This window comes from Schistocerca gregaria, chromosome 1 (assembly GCF_023897955.1).
Source record: "Schistocerca gregaria isolate iqSchGreg1 chromosome 1, iqSchGreg1.2, whole genome shotgun sequence".
Classification (NCBI taxonomy): domain Eukaryota; kingdom Metazoa; phylum Arthropoda; class Insecta; order Orthoptera; family Acrididae; genus Schistocerca; species Schistocerca gregaria.
This window is the reverse complement of record NC_064920.1, coordinates 521,861,346-521,876,921: the sequence shown is the minus strand read 5'-3', so window position 1 is coordinate 521,876,921 and position 15,576 is coordinate 521,861,346. Positions and strand designations below refer to the sequence as shown.

Below are 15,576 nucleotides of genomic sequence, written 5' to 3'. Positions count from 1 at the left end.
AAACAGCATTTCAGCAGCTGCTGGAGAATGGGTACTACTGTAACCTAGACAGTCGCAAATTTTTGGCATTCTTTGTACAGTAGTTGGAACATGTGTTAAGAAGCAAAAGGATCATGGCAACAGCAGAGCACACCGACACAATTGAGAAGCTGCTGTTCTTTGCATACGGCATTAAAAAATTCCTTGTTTTCCTGTTTTGGAATAAGCTCCAGTTACTTACAGACCACAAATCCCTCATTTCTCTTTCTGGTCCACATTCTCACATTACAGGGAAAACAGTACAATGTCTGCAACATTGCACTCTATTCCTGAGCTGTTACCATTATGACAGTTGGTTTTGGCCCACTGTTCATCATACAAATGCTAATGCATTATCATACCTCTCCATCAACCATAACATTGAGTCTGGCCATCTGGAAGCGATGTGTTTAGTCCTTGATGAGGTGATGACCTACACATAGCAAGATTTTCCGATCACCACTCATGAAACAGCTGTGGTTACTAGTTAGAACCCTCTCCTGCATAGAGTCATGCCAGCTGTGCAGAGTGGTTGGCTGGAGACTCTCCCAAAAGGATCAGAGCTGGCATTGTGAAATTATTTTGCTGTAGAACATAGGCTGAAGGTTGTTTAGTGAGTAGTATTATTGTCTACAGAGGATGCTGAATGTCATGTCATTGTTCCACTACCACTCCATGTCCACATCCTTAAGTTGCTATATACAAGGGTGGTTTGATATGTCTGCTAAATTTCCATCAAGGAATGGACTTTTTTCATTGTGCCTTGATAGTTGGTAAGCTTGACTATTCTAGGGGTTGTGGAAAGAATTTCAACAATGTACAGTGTACATTTCATTTTTTACAGCTGTTTGAACTGATCAGTGTCAACTGCAATTGAAAATGGAAAAACACGAGTTTCATGCTTTCATTAAACATTTTTATTTGAAGGGTTGGGCTGCTGCACAGATCAAAACAGAACTGGATGAAGTTCACATGGTCTCTCCACCATCATATGGTAATGCAAGATCAGTGAATAAAAATTAGTGATATTGCTGAGACTATAGGTATTTCAACTTGGTGAGTGCATAATATCCTGCATAGAGAATTAACTATGAAGAAACTATGTGCACAATCACAGCCCAACCTCACATTGTTGACCAAATTGCATTTGGCACATCATTTCAGTACAATGTTTGGATGTCTAGTGATGTTTAATAGCAGTTTGCAAGCTTTTTTTGCAACAGTTTGTGACTGTTGATGAAGTCTGGATCCATCATTACAGACCAGAGCCAAAATGACACACAAAACAATGGAGAAAGGCCGGTGAAAGTGCACCAAAGAAGGCAAAGACCAATTTGTTAGTGGGTAAGGTGATAGGCACCTTTTTGGGACTCCCAAGGAATAATCCTCATAGATTACTTGGAAAAAGACAGAACAATAACTGGACCCTCTTACACTTCAATGTTGGATCATTTGAAACTTGCACTGGCTGAAAAAAGAGCAAGGTTGGCAAGCAAAATAGTGTTCTTTCACCACCCCGCACATCAGCGATAAAAATGGCGGAAGTGTACGAATTGGTTTCATCCTACTCACTAGGACTGGCCCCAAGTGGCTTCTCCCTGTTCCCAAACTTGAAACTTTGGCTTGCTGGGAAGAAATTTTCATCAAATGAGGCTGCAGTCACTGAGTATTCTTCAGAGTCTGACAGAACCTATTTTTCTGATGTGATGAAAAAGCTGGACGATCACTGGGCCAACTGTATATCCCTAAAGGAGACTATGTCAAGAAGTAAGGAGAGTTGTTTACAAAACAAACATTTTTTCTGGCTTTTTTACCAGACTCATACATCCCACTCATATATCCCACACACACATTACAACTCTCATACATTCTACTAGAACAGCTGGAGTCATTGGCAGGGATACCTGCACAATGATCCTCCTTGTTCCAATAGAGGAACCTCAGGTCTGGTCATTTCAAACATAGGCACCTATTTAGGGAGGATGGATTTACTGTCATTGCCAGATTCAGATGTCAGTATTGAGATCAACGTACTAGTGTTCGCTGCTCAGAGTTGTACAGTTTCATGGCTGCACTACAGGTGGTGTGAATTCTATGCGAGTTGGTAGGACCCTCTGGTGGCATAGGAAGTGAGGAACATGAGCATGCATTCCTCAGCAGTTGTGTTTATCTATCTGAAGCTTTACGGTTACTGACACTACTATTCACACAAAGTAACACAACTGTCTTAGTTGTTGTTCTTTTTTTACTATTCAGGTTTTGCTCATATGCTGGTGACAATTCTGTGTCTCATATTTGAATTATTTTAGGTTTTGTCCTTTTGAAATTGTGTTCGGCTTGCCAATGTCCACTTGGTACTTTTCGGCTGCTTACCATTTTCTCTGCAATAGTCTGTTATCACACTCTATCTGGATAGTGAATAACTAAAAATATCTACAATTCATGAGTGGTATATTCACCAAAAATCTGAAAACTGCAGGTATCAACACCACACAAGAAAGGACACAAATGTAAAACTGCGATCAGTTTCCATCAGTTTGTCAGGGTTTAGGAGACTGACAGCCTTCAAAAGTAAAGAAATATTAATAAGTAAATTGAAACATGGATTCAGAGCTGCTAGGTCACTCAAATCAGTCAATTTGCCTTCCTAAATAAAACAATGACTGTATAGGATAGCAAAATTAGCAAAAATTTTTATGTAACTGATCATGATATTCTGTTGCTGGAACTAAATAATTGTAGAAGTCAAGACCTACCAAACAGATGGATCCATTCTTACCTTCCTAATTGTCAATAAATCACTTGTATGAAATACCAATCGTGCCAAAGGAAGCACCTTAAAAGAAGAAAATAGCTTCAAGGATAATTGTTATTTTCCCACGTATGATACTAGGCGGAAGTACAACCTACATGTCAATACAGACAGTGCAAAGATTTGTAAAGGAGTAGTATACCATACTGGCATTATGCTGTGGAGCTCCATGCCCATCTAATGTACAGTGTATATTTTTCAACTGAAGCTGAAAGAGTATTTGCTTGACCACTGCTGCTATTCTGTTTCTGAGTTTTTGGAGAAACATTAGTGTAATTGACCAAGCACTATTAAACATATTATTTTTTTGTTATAACTATGTTGTTATATCCAGCATGTACTGAATTATTATTTTAAAATTATAACATGTATAAATTGCAGTACTACCTCAAACCTGGCCTAGCCTGTATCATATGTGCAAAATATGTACCAAATTATGAATAACAAGACCAAACAAAATATTTTCATAATTAACAGATTCTCTTTTTGGAGTAAATGGCATCTGTTTCTGATTTTTACTGATGCTCAGTGTCACATTAGGTGGTGTCTGAGACAGAAATTGCAATAGACTGGAGTCTATTGTATAGTAACTTAACTCTCAATAACAAAGTGCAGGTAAGTGGAAAGGAATTTTTTGCTACACGAAACACGCATTTATCCTTTAGTAAACAACAAATAAGAGGCAATGTGGAAGTTAAGTTTTTTAAAGTAAAACTGATTATTAATTTATTTTATCTGAGTCTACAAACATGATGTATATTTATCCAAAACGTTTTGTTTTTAAGGTTTAATTGCTTTAAAGACAATAATATTTCAACTGTCCCCCAGCCAAGACCTGATTTTAACACCACAGTTTTTTTTCCTTCTGTTAGGCATAGTCCTCCAACTTTTGTAACAACTTACTCATCATCCAGTTATAAGGGGCCCTGCAGACTAACAACACTTTGAACAATGGTGTAACTTGGCATTCAGTCAACTCATATTTTTCTATAGGTGACTAAGAAATAAGTGATAGAAAAAAATATTAGAATTCTGTATTTGTAGTTTGACAGTTGCTCACCGAGGCACAAAGTCACATGCTATTATCTTCAATAACAGTGACAACAAATAGCTATGAAAATCGTTACATTTTTTATATTTCACGTTTCAGATTTGGGTCATTTAAGGCAAATTGAAGTTTTTTTTTTTTTTTTTTTTTTTTTGGGGGGGGGGGGGGGGGTGGATTGTATGGACGAGGGCTAAATATCAACCAAAAATCCTCTGTTAACAATCAAAACATATTCAATTAGGAATCACAACATATTCAATTAGAAATAGATACAAGATAATTATTCATGTATTAAGAAAACAAACAATGAAGGAAGAAGACCAACAAATCTACATCACACGAGAATTGTGTTATGAAAAAAGTAAGACTTAGCTTGTGACCTTTCAAATTTTAATTCAATTTCTCCAATGTTCTACAAACTTTTAGACCATAAATGAGTTCAGCTTTTTATTTTTATTTTAGTTACATAATTTTTAAATATCATTTTACAGTTAACACATTTTAATAACAATATTCATTTCAGCATAATCACAGTGCAGGGTGACAGATATACTTCCTGGTGAATGTACTCTATTAAGTATGATCACATGTCCCAAGTACTGAAGGCACTGATATAAATGAAGGTATCATTTACATATTAACTAAAATAAATGTATATTTGTAATGTCTCTATTTATGCTCATATAATTGTAGGATGAGCTAACAGTTCTGCATCTGTGGTCTGAGAAGTGAAGAAGAAAATAAGAAAAATAAAGTTCAACATTCTGTTGGTGAAAAAGTTATAAGGAATGGAACTGAAGGATGGAGCCTTGTGTAAAGGAACACGCAAGCATTCACTACATGCAATTTAGGGAAACCGTTGAAAACCTATATCAGGAAGTTCAGATGTAAATTTGGATTATGTTTTCCCCAAAAAGAAGTGCAGCGAGATAATTTGGATTTCTGTCTGAAGTGAGATAAGTATAAATAAATCAACTTGCACACCTCTTCAACTAAGTGGTGATGCAGTCAATTAATATGTAGGTCATTGCTATTCAATTATTGAATTCTGCAAATCCATATCAGGTAATTAACTTCAGTGTATTTTTCTTTAAAATCATACTACCGAGTTGTAAAACAAGCTCAACAATATTAATATCAGTCACAATAAATACGTAAGCATGGAAAACGTCATTAAGAAGAAAAATATTACATTTGTATTGGCTATGCCACTAATGAATTACCTACTTATCATTACTATAATTGTAAACAAGCAGCAGCAAAATTATTTCTCACATAATGTGCACAGAAAATACATGCAACATGCAGTTTGCTTTTTGGGAGAAGATACTTGGCAGCAGGTATCAATAATTATCAGCATCCCTTCATGCCATCACCTTATTATTTTAATAATAAAAATAAGAGTGATTATATTTCATATACAAACAAATATTCCTTAATTTTAAAGTGATGATTCACACCTAATGTAAGTGCAAATAAAAAGCAGTGATTACCATTATCAAAGTAAAATTTGTGGAAATCCATCCCTTCGACTAAATTACCTAGAGCTTCTGGTTCAAATGCTGTGAGATGTGGGTCACATATTTTCCTGAAATTTTAAAGAAATACCAAAATGATTATTCATGTATTCTGCATGATATCACTCATACCTACCCACCCACACACACACACACACACACACACACACACACACACACACACACACACACACACACACAGAGAGAGAGAGAGAGAGAGAGAGACAGAGAGAGAGAGAGAGAGAGAGAGAGAGAGAGAGAGAGAGAGAGAGTGTTCAAACAAGAGTATAATCAAAGTTACTGAAAATATTATAATTGCTTTGGCGCTATGTTTTCCTCTGAAATTCTAAAGCAATGAAAGAGTGTATAATGTATTTATGGGCTGTTGGTATTAATTTTTATATCTTCTTGTACTTATTTTGTCCACAGGCACGTAAAAAATTATTGTAAATTCAATTTTTATCTTGACAGCATTTGTAGCCTTCCAGAAAGATGTTGACAATGTTGACTGGAATGAGATTTTCACTCTGCAGCAGAGTGTGCACTGATATGAAACTTTCCTGGCAGATTAAAACTGTGTACTGGACCGAGACTTGAATTCGGGACCTTTGCCTTCCGCGGGCAAGTGCTCTACCACTGAGCTATCCAAGCATGACTCACAGTCCATCCTAACAGCTGTAGTTCTGCCAGTACCTCGTCTTCGCAGGAGAGCTTCAGTAAAGTCTGGAAGGTAGTAGACAAGGTACTGGCAGAACTACAGCTGTGAGGACAGGCCGTGAGTGTACTTGGGTAGTTCAGTGGTAGATCACTTGCCCGTGAAAGACAAAGGTCCCGAGTCCGAGTCTCAGTCCGGCAAACAGTTTTAATCTGCCAGTAAAGTTTCAATGTTGACTGGAATACATTCTTTAAAATTTTGAAGGTAGCATGGATAAAATATAGTGAGTGAATGCTAACTACAACTTTTACAGTAATCAGATTGCAGTTGCACCTGGGCCTTCTACAGGGATATGATCCTTGTGACCTGGCTGGGATCGGGAGTGGCATACGGATGGACTAGGATGTTGCAGACAGACAATCTAAACACTACTTTAGTTGGGGTTGGAAGAATCTTGGGTAGAATGATCCTCAGTTCAAGGCATGATGATAATCAAAGCACAGATGATGACTATGGTTCATTTTTTCCAGTACAATGGGGTGCCGAGTAACAAAGGGGGCATTCCTTTGTAGCTGGGATTTGGGGTGGTGGAAGAATCAGGATCTGTGAGGATATGGCAAGAGAAATTTGTTTGTGAACTAGGTCTGGAGCCAGTGCCTCTTCCTCAAGTTCTTTATGAGTCCTTCAGCATACTGGATAAGGGAGTTCTTGTCACTACAGATATGTCATCCCCATGTGGCAAGGCTATGGGGGAGGGATTTTCTTCTATCCCACATTCCTGTGATGTTTTCCTTTGTTACTATTACCTAAACCATTATTCTACTCATTGTATGTTCTTTCCTCTCTTCCATCTTCTCCTCCTTTTTCTTCTTCTTCTTTTTTCTTCCTTCCAAACCACATACACTCTGATATCTGAGCCACAATGTACCAATAATCTCAGTCAATACATAACGGTCATGTGTGTGTGAGGTTATCTGTTTGTGTGAAGGTGTGTGTGTTTTCTTTTATTCTGAAGAAAGCTCCATTTGAAAGCTTAGAGTATAGCAGTCTTTTTTTTGCGCATATCTACAACTGAAAATGTCATCTTTTTGATGACTAGTGATCTATCCTTTCATAATAGCAGATGAGTTTTGCAGCTGGAGCAGCAATGTAATTGGTGTTGACCAAATTGGACAGAATATAAAGTGAAAACTACCAATAGCAAGAAAAGTATTTAAGGTTTTAGAAAGTTTTTTGTGGACACGTAATAAACGGTTCAGGCAAGAAAAGACTAGAAGTTTTTCAAAATTTGTGCAACAGAAGAATAACAGTGAAAAGGTACTGAATAGAACTAGGGTAAAGAAATTTATGGTGCAACTTAACTGAAAGAAGGAATTGGTTGTTAGTACACAAGCTGAAGCATAGATGAATCATCAGTTTGGGAATAGTTGCAATAGTTCTGCACACATGAAGAGGCTTGCACAGGATAGTCAGGTATGGAAAGCTGCATCTAACCAGTCACAGAACAGAAGACTGCAACAAGAACATGTCTATAACTTTTGATAATACATGTAAATGAGTTAAATGCGTGTGCTCCCTGCCGCCGTTGGATAAGCAGCTGCAGCAGCAATTCGTATAACCCTAGCTTACTTATTTGTTAGATAGTTTAATTAATTTCTTTGCGTGTTTTTGGGTACTTGCATTGTTTAATTCATATATTTCGGGCGTATTATAGTATTGGTCAGTTGTAGCATCGCGCTTTAGTGTTTACTTCGTAGATTCTTATTTAAATTGCGTGTGAGTTTTGTATAGGAGGTGCAATTTCGAGTTTTAGTTACTGTAATCGTAAATTCAGCAGATTGTAGCGCAGTCGTTAAGCATTTGTACAGGTTAGTTGATACATTCTTTTCGTGTTCTGCTTGCGTTATCTAGGCACGGACTCGTGTTTCGGTAACTGTTGTTAAACATCGATTAGAATGGACAGGGACTGCAATTGCTGTGTTCGGATGAGGGCTGACTTGGCATCCCTTTGCTCACAGCTGCAATCGGCGCTGACTTCGGTCGCGCAGCTTGAGGCTGTTGCCAATGGGCACCACTGTGGGAAGCCGGACTCGGGTATCACGGGGATGTCAACCTTGTCCCGTCTGTCCCCAGATCGGTCTGCCGCTGTGGTTGCCCCGGTTGCTGCCCGCAGTGGGTCTGAGCCCTCGCCTGTGGTTGATTGGGAGGTCGTTCCAAGGCGTGGCAGGCAGCGAAAGGCGTCCCCGGAGGCTGATCAGAAAGCCTCCCCGGTGCGTCTGACAAACCGGTTTCAGGCACTGTCTCTGGCTGAGCCAGATGCAGCTGCCTGTCCTGTTTCAGAGGATCATTCTCAGCCTTCAAGGTCCGGGCAATCGCAGAGGGTGGGCTTACTGGTAGTTGGGAGCTCCAATGTTAGGCGCGTAATGGGGCCCCTTAGGGATACGGCGGCTAAGGAGGGGAAGAAATCCAGTGTGCACTCCGTGTGCATTCCGGGAGGAGTCATTCCTGATGTGGAAAGGGTCCTTCCGGATGCCATGAAGAGCACAGGGTGCAGCCAGCTGCAGGTGGTGGCACATGTCGGCACTAATGACGTGTGTCGCTTTGGATCTGAGGAAATTCTCTCTGGATTCCAGCGGTTATCTGATTTGGTGAAGGCTGCCGGTCTTGCTTACGAGATGAAGGCAGAGCTCACCATCTGCAGCATCGTTGACAGAACCGACTGCGGACCTTTGGTGCAGAGCCGGGTGGAGGGTCTGAATCAGAGGCTCAGACGGTTTTGCGACCGTATTGGCTGCAGATTCCTTGACTTGCGCCATAGGGTGGTGGGGTTTCGGGTTCCGCTGAATAGGTCAGGAGTTCACTACACTCAGCTGGCGGCTACACGGGTAGCGGAGGCTGTGTGGCGTGGACTGGGCGGTTTTTTAGGTTAGAAGGCCTCGGGAAAGTGCGGGATGGGCTGCAATGTCAAAGGGTGCTTGGCAATTACAGGACGTGCTTGGATCAAGGAACAGTCGGAATTATAGTTGTAAATTGTTGTAGTTGCGCTGGAAAAGTCCCTGAGCTTCAAGCGCTAATAGAAAGCACAGAAGCTGATATCGTTATAGGTACAGAAAGCTGGCTAAAGCCTGAAATAAGTTCTGCAGAAATTTTTACGAAGTCTCAGACGGTGTTCAGGAAAGATAGATTAGGCAGAATTGGTGGTGGAGTGTTTGTGTCTGTCAGTAGTGGTTTATCTTGTAGTGAAGTCGAAGTAGATACTCTGTGCGAATTGGTGTGGGTGGAGGTTATACTTAACAGCCGAATTAAGTTAATAATTGGCTCCTTCTACCGACCCCCAGACTCCGATGATACAGTTGCGGAACAGTTCAGAGAAAGTTTGAGTCTCGTAACAAATAAATACCCCACTCATACGGTTATAGTTGGTGGGGACTTCAACCTACCCTCGGTATGTTGGCAAAAATACTTGTTCAAAACCGGTGGTAGGCAGAAAACGTCTTCCGAGATTGTCCTAAATGCATTCTCCGAAAATTATTTCGAGCAGTTAGTCCACGAACCCACGCGAATTGTAAATGGTTGCGAAAACACACTTGACCTCTTGGCCAAAAACAATCCAGAGCTGATAGAGAGCATCATGACTGATACAGGGATTAGTGATCACAAGGTCATTGTAGCTAGGCTCAATACCATTTCTTCCAAATCCATCAGAAACAAACGCAAAATAATTTTATTTAAAAAAGCGGAGAAAGTGCCACTAGAAGCCTTCCTAAAAGACAATTTCCATTCCTTCCGAACTGACTATGCGAATGTAGACGAGATGTGGCTCAAATTAAAAGATATAGTAGCAACAGCAGTTGAGAGATTCATACCTCATAAATTGGTAAGAGATGGAACGGATCCCCCGTGGTACACAAAAAAGGTCCGAACGCTGTTGCAGAGGCAACGGAAAAAGCATGCGAAGTTCAGAAGAACGCGAAATCCCGAAGATGGGCTAAAATTTACAGATGCGCGAAATTTGGCACGTACTTCGATGCGAGATGCCTTTAATAGGTTCCACAACGAAACATTGTCTCGAAATTTGGTAGAAAATCCTAAGAAATTCTGGTCATATGTAAAGTACACAAGCGGCAAGACGCAGTCAATACCTTCGCTGCGCAGTGCCGATGGTACTGTTATCGACGACTGTGCCGCTAAAGCGGAGTTATTGAACGCAGTTTTCCGAAATTCCTTCACCAGGGAAGACGAATGGAATATTCCAGAATTTGAAACACGAACATCTGCTAGCATGAGTTTCTTAGAAGTAGATACCTTAGGGGTTGCGAAGCAACTCAAATCGCTTGATACGGGCAAGTCTTCAGGTCCAGATTGTATACCGATTAGGTTCCTTTCAGATTACGCTGATACTATAGCTCCCTACTTAGCACTCATATACAACCGCTCGCTCACCGATAGATCTGTACCTACAGATTGGAAAATTGCGCAGGTCGCACCAGTGTTCAAGAAGGGTAGTAGGAGTAATCCATTTAACTACAGACCTATATCATTAACGTCGGTTTGCAGTAGGGTTTTGGAGCATATACTGTATTCAAACATTATGAATCACCTCGAAGGGAACGATCTATTGACACGTAATCAGCATGGCTTCAGAAACATTGCTCTTGTGCAACGCAGCTAGCTCTTTATTCGCACGAAGTAATGGCCGCTATCGACAGGGGATCTCAAGTTGATTCCGTATTTCTAGATTTCCGGAAAGCTTTTGACACCGTTCCTCACAAGCGACTTCTAATCAAGCTGCGGAGCTATGGGGTATCGTCTCAGTTGTGCGACTGGATTCGTGATTTCCTGTCAGGAAGGTCGCAGTTCGTAGTAATAGACGGCAAATCATCGAGTAAAACTGAAGTGATATCAGGTGTTCCCCAGGGAAGCGTCCTGGGACCTCTACTGTTCCTGATCTATATAAATGACCTGGGTGAAAACCTTAGCAGTTCTCTTAGACTGTTCACAGATGATGCTGTAATTTACCGTCTAGTAAGGTCATCCGAAGACCAGTATCAGCTGCAAAGCGATTTAGAAAAGATTGCTGTATGGTGTGTCAGGTGGCAGTTGACGCTAAATAACGAAAAGTTTGAGATGATCCACATGAGTTCCAATAGAAATCCGTTGGAATTCGATTACTCGATAAATAGTACAATTCTCAAGGCTGTCAATTCAACTAAGTACCTGGGTGTTAAAATTACGAACAACTTCAGTTGGAAGGACCACATAGATAATATTGTCGGGAACGCAAGCCAAAGGTTGCGTTTCATTGGCAGGACACTTAGAAGATGCAACAAGTCCACTAAAGAGACAGCTTACACTACACTCGTTCGTCCTCTGTTAGAATATTGCTGCGCGGTGTGGGATCCTTACCAGGTGGGATTGACGGAGGACATCGAAAGGGTGCAAAAAAGGGCAGCTCATTTTGTATTATCGCGTTATAGGGGAGAGAGTGTGGCAGATATGATACACGAGTTGGGATGGAAGTCATTACAGCATAGACGTTTTTCGTCGCGGCGAGACCTTTTTACGAAATTTCAGTCACCAACTTTCTCTTCCGAATGCGAAAATATTTTGTTGAGTCCAACCTACATAGGTAGGAATGATCATCAAAATAAAATAAGAGGAATCAGAGCTCGAACAGAAAGGTTTAGGTGTTCGTTTTTCCCGCTCGCTGTTCGGGAGTGGAATAGTAGAGAGATAGTATGATTGTGGTTAGATGAGCCCTCTGCCAAGCACTTAAATGTGAATTGCAGAGTAGTCATGTAGATGTAGATGTAGATGATTATTATGATAAAAATGATTGTAATATTGGTTTTAACAAGATGCTATAACTGATATAAAAGGCACAATTAAAGAATTTCAGAGTGAACATGATCAAACTCCATTCTGACTGTAATATGACCCATGCTATTATCTGTGGTCCTAGCATAAAGCCTACTTTTTCATTACGATTCATTTGCAGCTCTGACATATATCAGTATCAATGTACTTCTTGCTGGATACAGGAGGATCTGGGGGTTATACTTGGACACTGACTACAATATTTATTTAGCAGGATTGTGCATGCACTAATGCTAGACTTTGGATTGTGTATTACAATATTAGCCAATTGGAGTACTATGTTACACTATTCTGTGCTGTGACTTTCTCTTCACCAGTTTTACCTATGTGCAACCACATTACAGCATCATTTTCCATGAACATCTGTTTATCACAGACAGAACAAGGATGATGATAGTCAATATTATGGTGGTATTTCTTCCATCAAAGTAAATAACAATTATAGCAAAAGTAATGACCATGAGAATAATTAAGACAAAAACAGCAACAAAAACACTAAAAATTATTGGTCTAGTGGTATTAATTATTATTTCTTTCCCTTCTCAGACGTTATGTCTGGTTAAAAATGGAAAGTGACGCGGACCTTGATGAAGTGTGACTTCCTTTTAACTGTACGATATATGTTACATTGTTTCTGTAGTTGTATATATACATTTGGGTGTAGCTGTATTGCATTGATGTACTGGTGGATATTGTGCAGTATGACTCCTGTAGTTGATAGTATAATTGGTATAATGTCAACTTTATCCTGATGCCACATCTCTTTGACTTCCTCAGCCAGTTGGATGTATTTTTCAATTTTTTCTCCTGTTTTCTTCTGTATATTTGTTGTATTGGGTATGGATATTTCGATTAGTTGTCTTAATTTCTTCTTTTTATTGGTGAGTATGATGTCAGATTTGTTATGTGGCGTTGTTTTATCTGTTATATTGGTTCTGTTCCAGTATTCTTCTTTTCCTTCTTCTTCTTCTTCTTCTTCTTCTTCTTATTATTATTATTAACTTTGATTTGGATACAAAGATTACTTATATAAATATCGTTAAAGAAAACAAAATACAGGATAGCTTAAACAATTTAATAGCAGGACTTGATCATGAGAAAAAATTACAGTGGAGAAAAGGCTGAAATAACAGTCGTAGTCAAGGAGTTGAGAGGAGGGCTATTTTAGTACCAGGCTTTGAGGTTAAGGAGAAGAAGGAGTGGGTAATCTGAGTGTAAAGATATGCATCTTGAGAGGGTGTCTTCATGAATGTGCCATGAGACAAGATTTAATTTTGCATGGGAGGCGCCATGTCCCTGTATGATATACTAACTGCATTAACAAAAGGTGAAGCAATAGAAGTATGAAAAAAGTTGCTTTTACTTGAAAGTGGTTGCACATTAGTTGCTTACATAACTGATACAAATGTCATTACTTTCAAAATGACTACTGCATTTAAGCATATTTTTCAACAGCTGTTTTGTTTAATATTACATATATAACAACTACATAAAAATTGACAATGTTTAAGTATAGGAGACAGGTGAATGGTAATTTAAAATAATTGATCAGTAATCAAACAGATGAAAATAGTGTGCTGAAATGACACCCAAACCTAGATCTTGGTCTTTTGTTAGAATTAAATGATAATTAAGTCAAGACCCTAAGCTGTCGACAGGTGTTGATATACATCAACAGGGACAGTTCAAAATGTGTGTCCTGACTGGGACTCAGACCAGGGATCTCCTGCTTACATGGCAGATGCTCTATCCATCTGAGCCACCGAGGGCACAGAGGATAGTGTGACTGCAGGAATTTATCCCTTGCACTCTCTCCGTGAGACCCACATTCCCAGCTTAATGTCCACACACTACATTTGTAGTGCTCTTGCCCATTACACTCATTGCTCGTGGCAGACAATCTTACCGAGTCCCGTAAGAGTTTGGGCAATGCGTGTGCATCCAGCACAGAATAAGAAGGTCAATGGCCTTGAAGTTTCTATTCGATCAGGACTTGAATGTCCTAATCTCCTACAGTAAAAGTATGCATCATTCAATAGTGATATGTACTTCAGTTTAGCTAAATAATTATCTGGTTGGTCCAATGTGTACATTCCATTATCAAGCATTACTATCATGTATGGATTCTTTTTCTTATTGTAAATGTGACAGCCTCATTAATAAAAGGTGATGGAAAAATGTCTCTTTCGCACTGTCTTACTTACAGAAGATACACTGATACTTAATTGTGGCAAATAAAGAACATCTGCTGCTTTGAGCCATGACATAGTAATGTTGTGGAGTATGACATCACTTATCAGTCAGAGGTTAAACATTATCTTTGATTGTCCTAGAAAAAAATAGAAAACAGTGCTGCAATTTATCTGAACCTGGAATTATTTATGAACACATGTGTGTTTCAGCTATAAAATTCTTGCCTGGTATGCTACTTGCATTGAGAGATCAATAGCCACACGGGAATGGTCCAATAAGACATATTGAAACCTACCCTGAATTTTTGTACGCAGGAAGAAAACAACAAAAGAAATTCACTGTCAAAATTTTAGTTGCTAGGACGTCCTGCAAGTATTAAAAAAATAGCTGAAAATTGCCAAATTCGTAGTGCATCAGGTAGCGGTAGAAATGTACACCCCTACTGGTGCCGTAGCAACTGCGCATGTGCAACTAGGCACACAGACAGCCAAGGTTGGTGGTACATTTGTAAACAGGAAACACAACACAACCAGACTGAAGTTTTTAAAGGAAGTTTCATGTTACCGTTCGTTGATAATTTCTCTGACACTACAGTGTACAGTTATTATTCTCTTGGATTAGCCACTCAAGTAACATCTATTACAAATTATCAGTTTCTTTTTCAGTATTGGTAAGTATTGACAATACACATAAAGATGCATTAATATTTATTGTGCTTCCATAAGGCATGCCTGGTAATAGTACCCTTTTTTTCCCTTCCAGTTTCACCATAATGAGGAATCAATTAATGTTCTCAATTTAGCAGTGATAAAATATGAAGAATTTGATTTCTAGCCAAAATCACGTACTGCTCCTGAGGATGTACATGTGTGTCATTTGTTAGTTGATTTCCTTGACATTAATTCAAGTTATATCGACATTTCATTTGAAATTGTGGATAAATTAGAAGAAATGGGAAATACTAAGAACAATTCCATGAATTGTGGTTTGAACAAAATTAGTTGTGGCAGTAACAGTTCTGAAGAAGAATACCTTCCAAGTCTAAAAAAAGACACATACCGACACACCTTTCAGTGGCAAATAAAAGGCAATGAGATATTGGTTAAATGAAGAAGAGAAAAAAATGGTTGAAGTTATGCAGTGTGCAAAGGCATTTTTGATTCATGAAATCAGGGCATGAATTGAACAAATGGAAGAATGAATTACATGAAGTAAGAAATATGCGCCACACTGAAACCCAAGACCATCTGAATGAAAAACTGAAAGATTTACAACTACTCATGAGAGGCTATGCACCATTACCACTGGAGATCTATGAGACTGGGTCCTCCAAATTGCATCTGACATGAACACTGCTAATTTCCAGGCTTTGTCAACCTGGCTATGCACATTCAAGAAATTGCATGGAATAGGAAGACAGAAAATTACTAGGTGTACATCACATAAATGTATAGGG

The 15,576-nt window shown here is 39.2% G+C and overlaps 1 protein-coding gene across 29 annotated transcripts in view; it reads right to left on the bottom strand.

Moving 5' to 3' along the window:
• Nucleotides 1-15,576, bottom strand: part of LOC126354726 (calcium/calmodulin-dependent protein kinase type II alpha chain) — a 976,610-nt gene that overhangs the window by 24,952 nt on the left and 936,082 nt on the right. For all 29 annotated transcript variants that reach the window (XM_050004705.1, XM_050004586.1, XM_050004623.1 and 26 more), the window contains one exon: nt 5,372-5,466. In XM_050004705.1, coding sequence (XP_049860662.1) covers nt 5,372-5,466 — 95 coding nt within the window. The remainder of the gene's footprint in view (nt 1-5,371; nt 5,467-15,576) is intronic.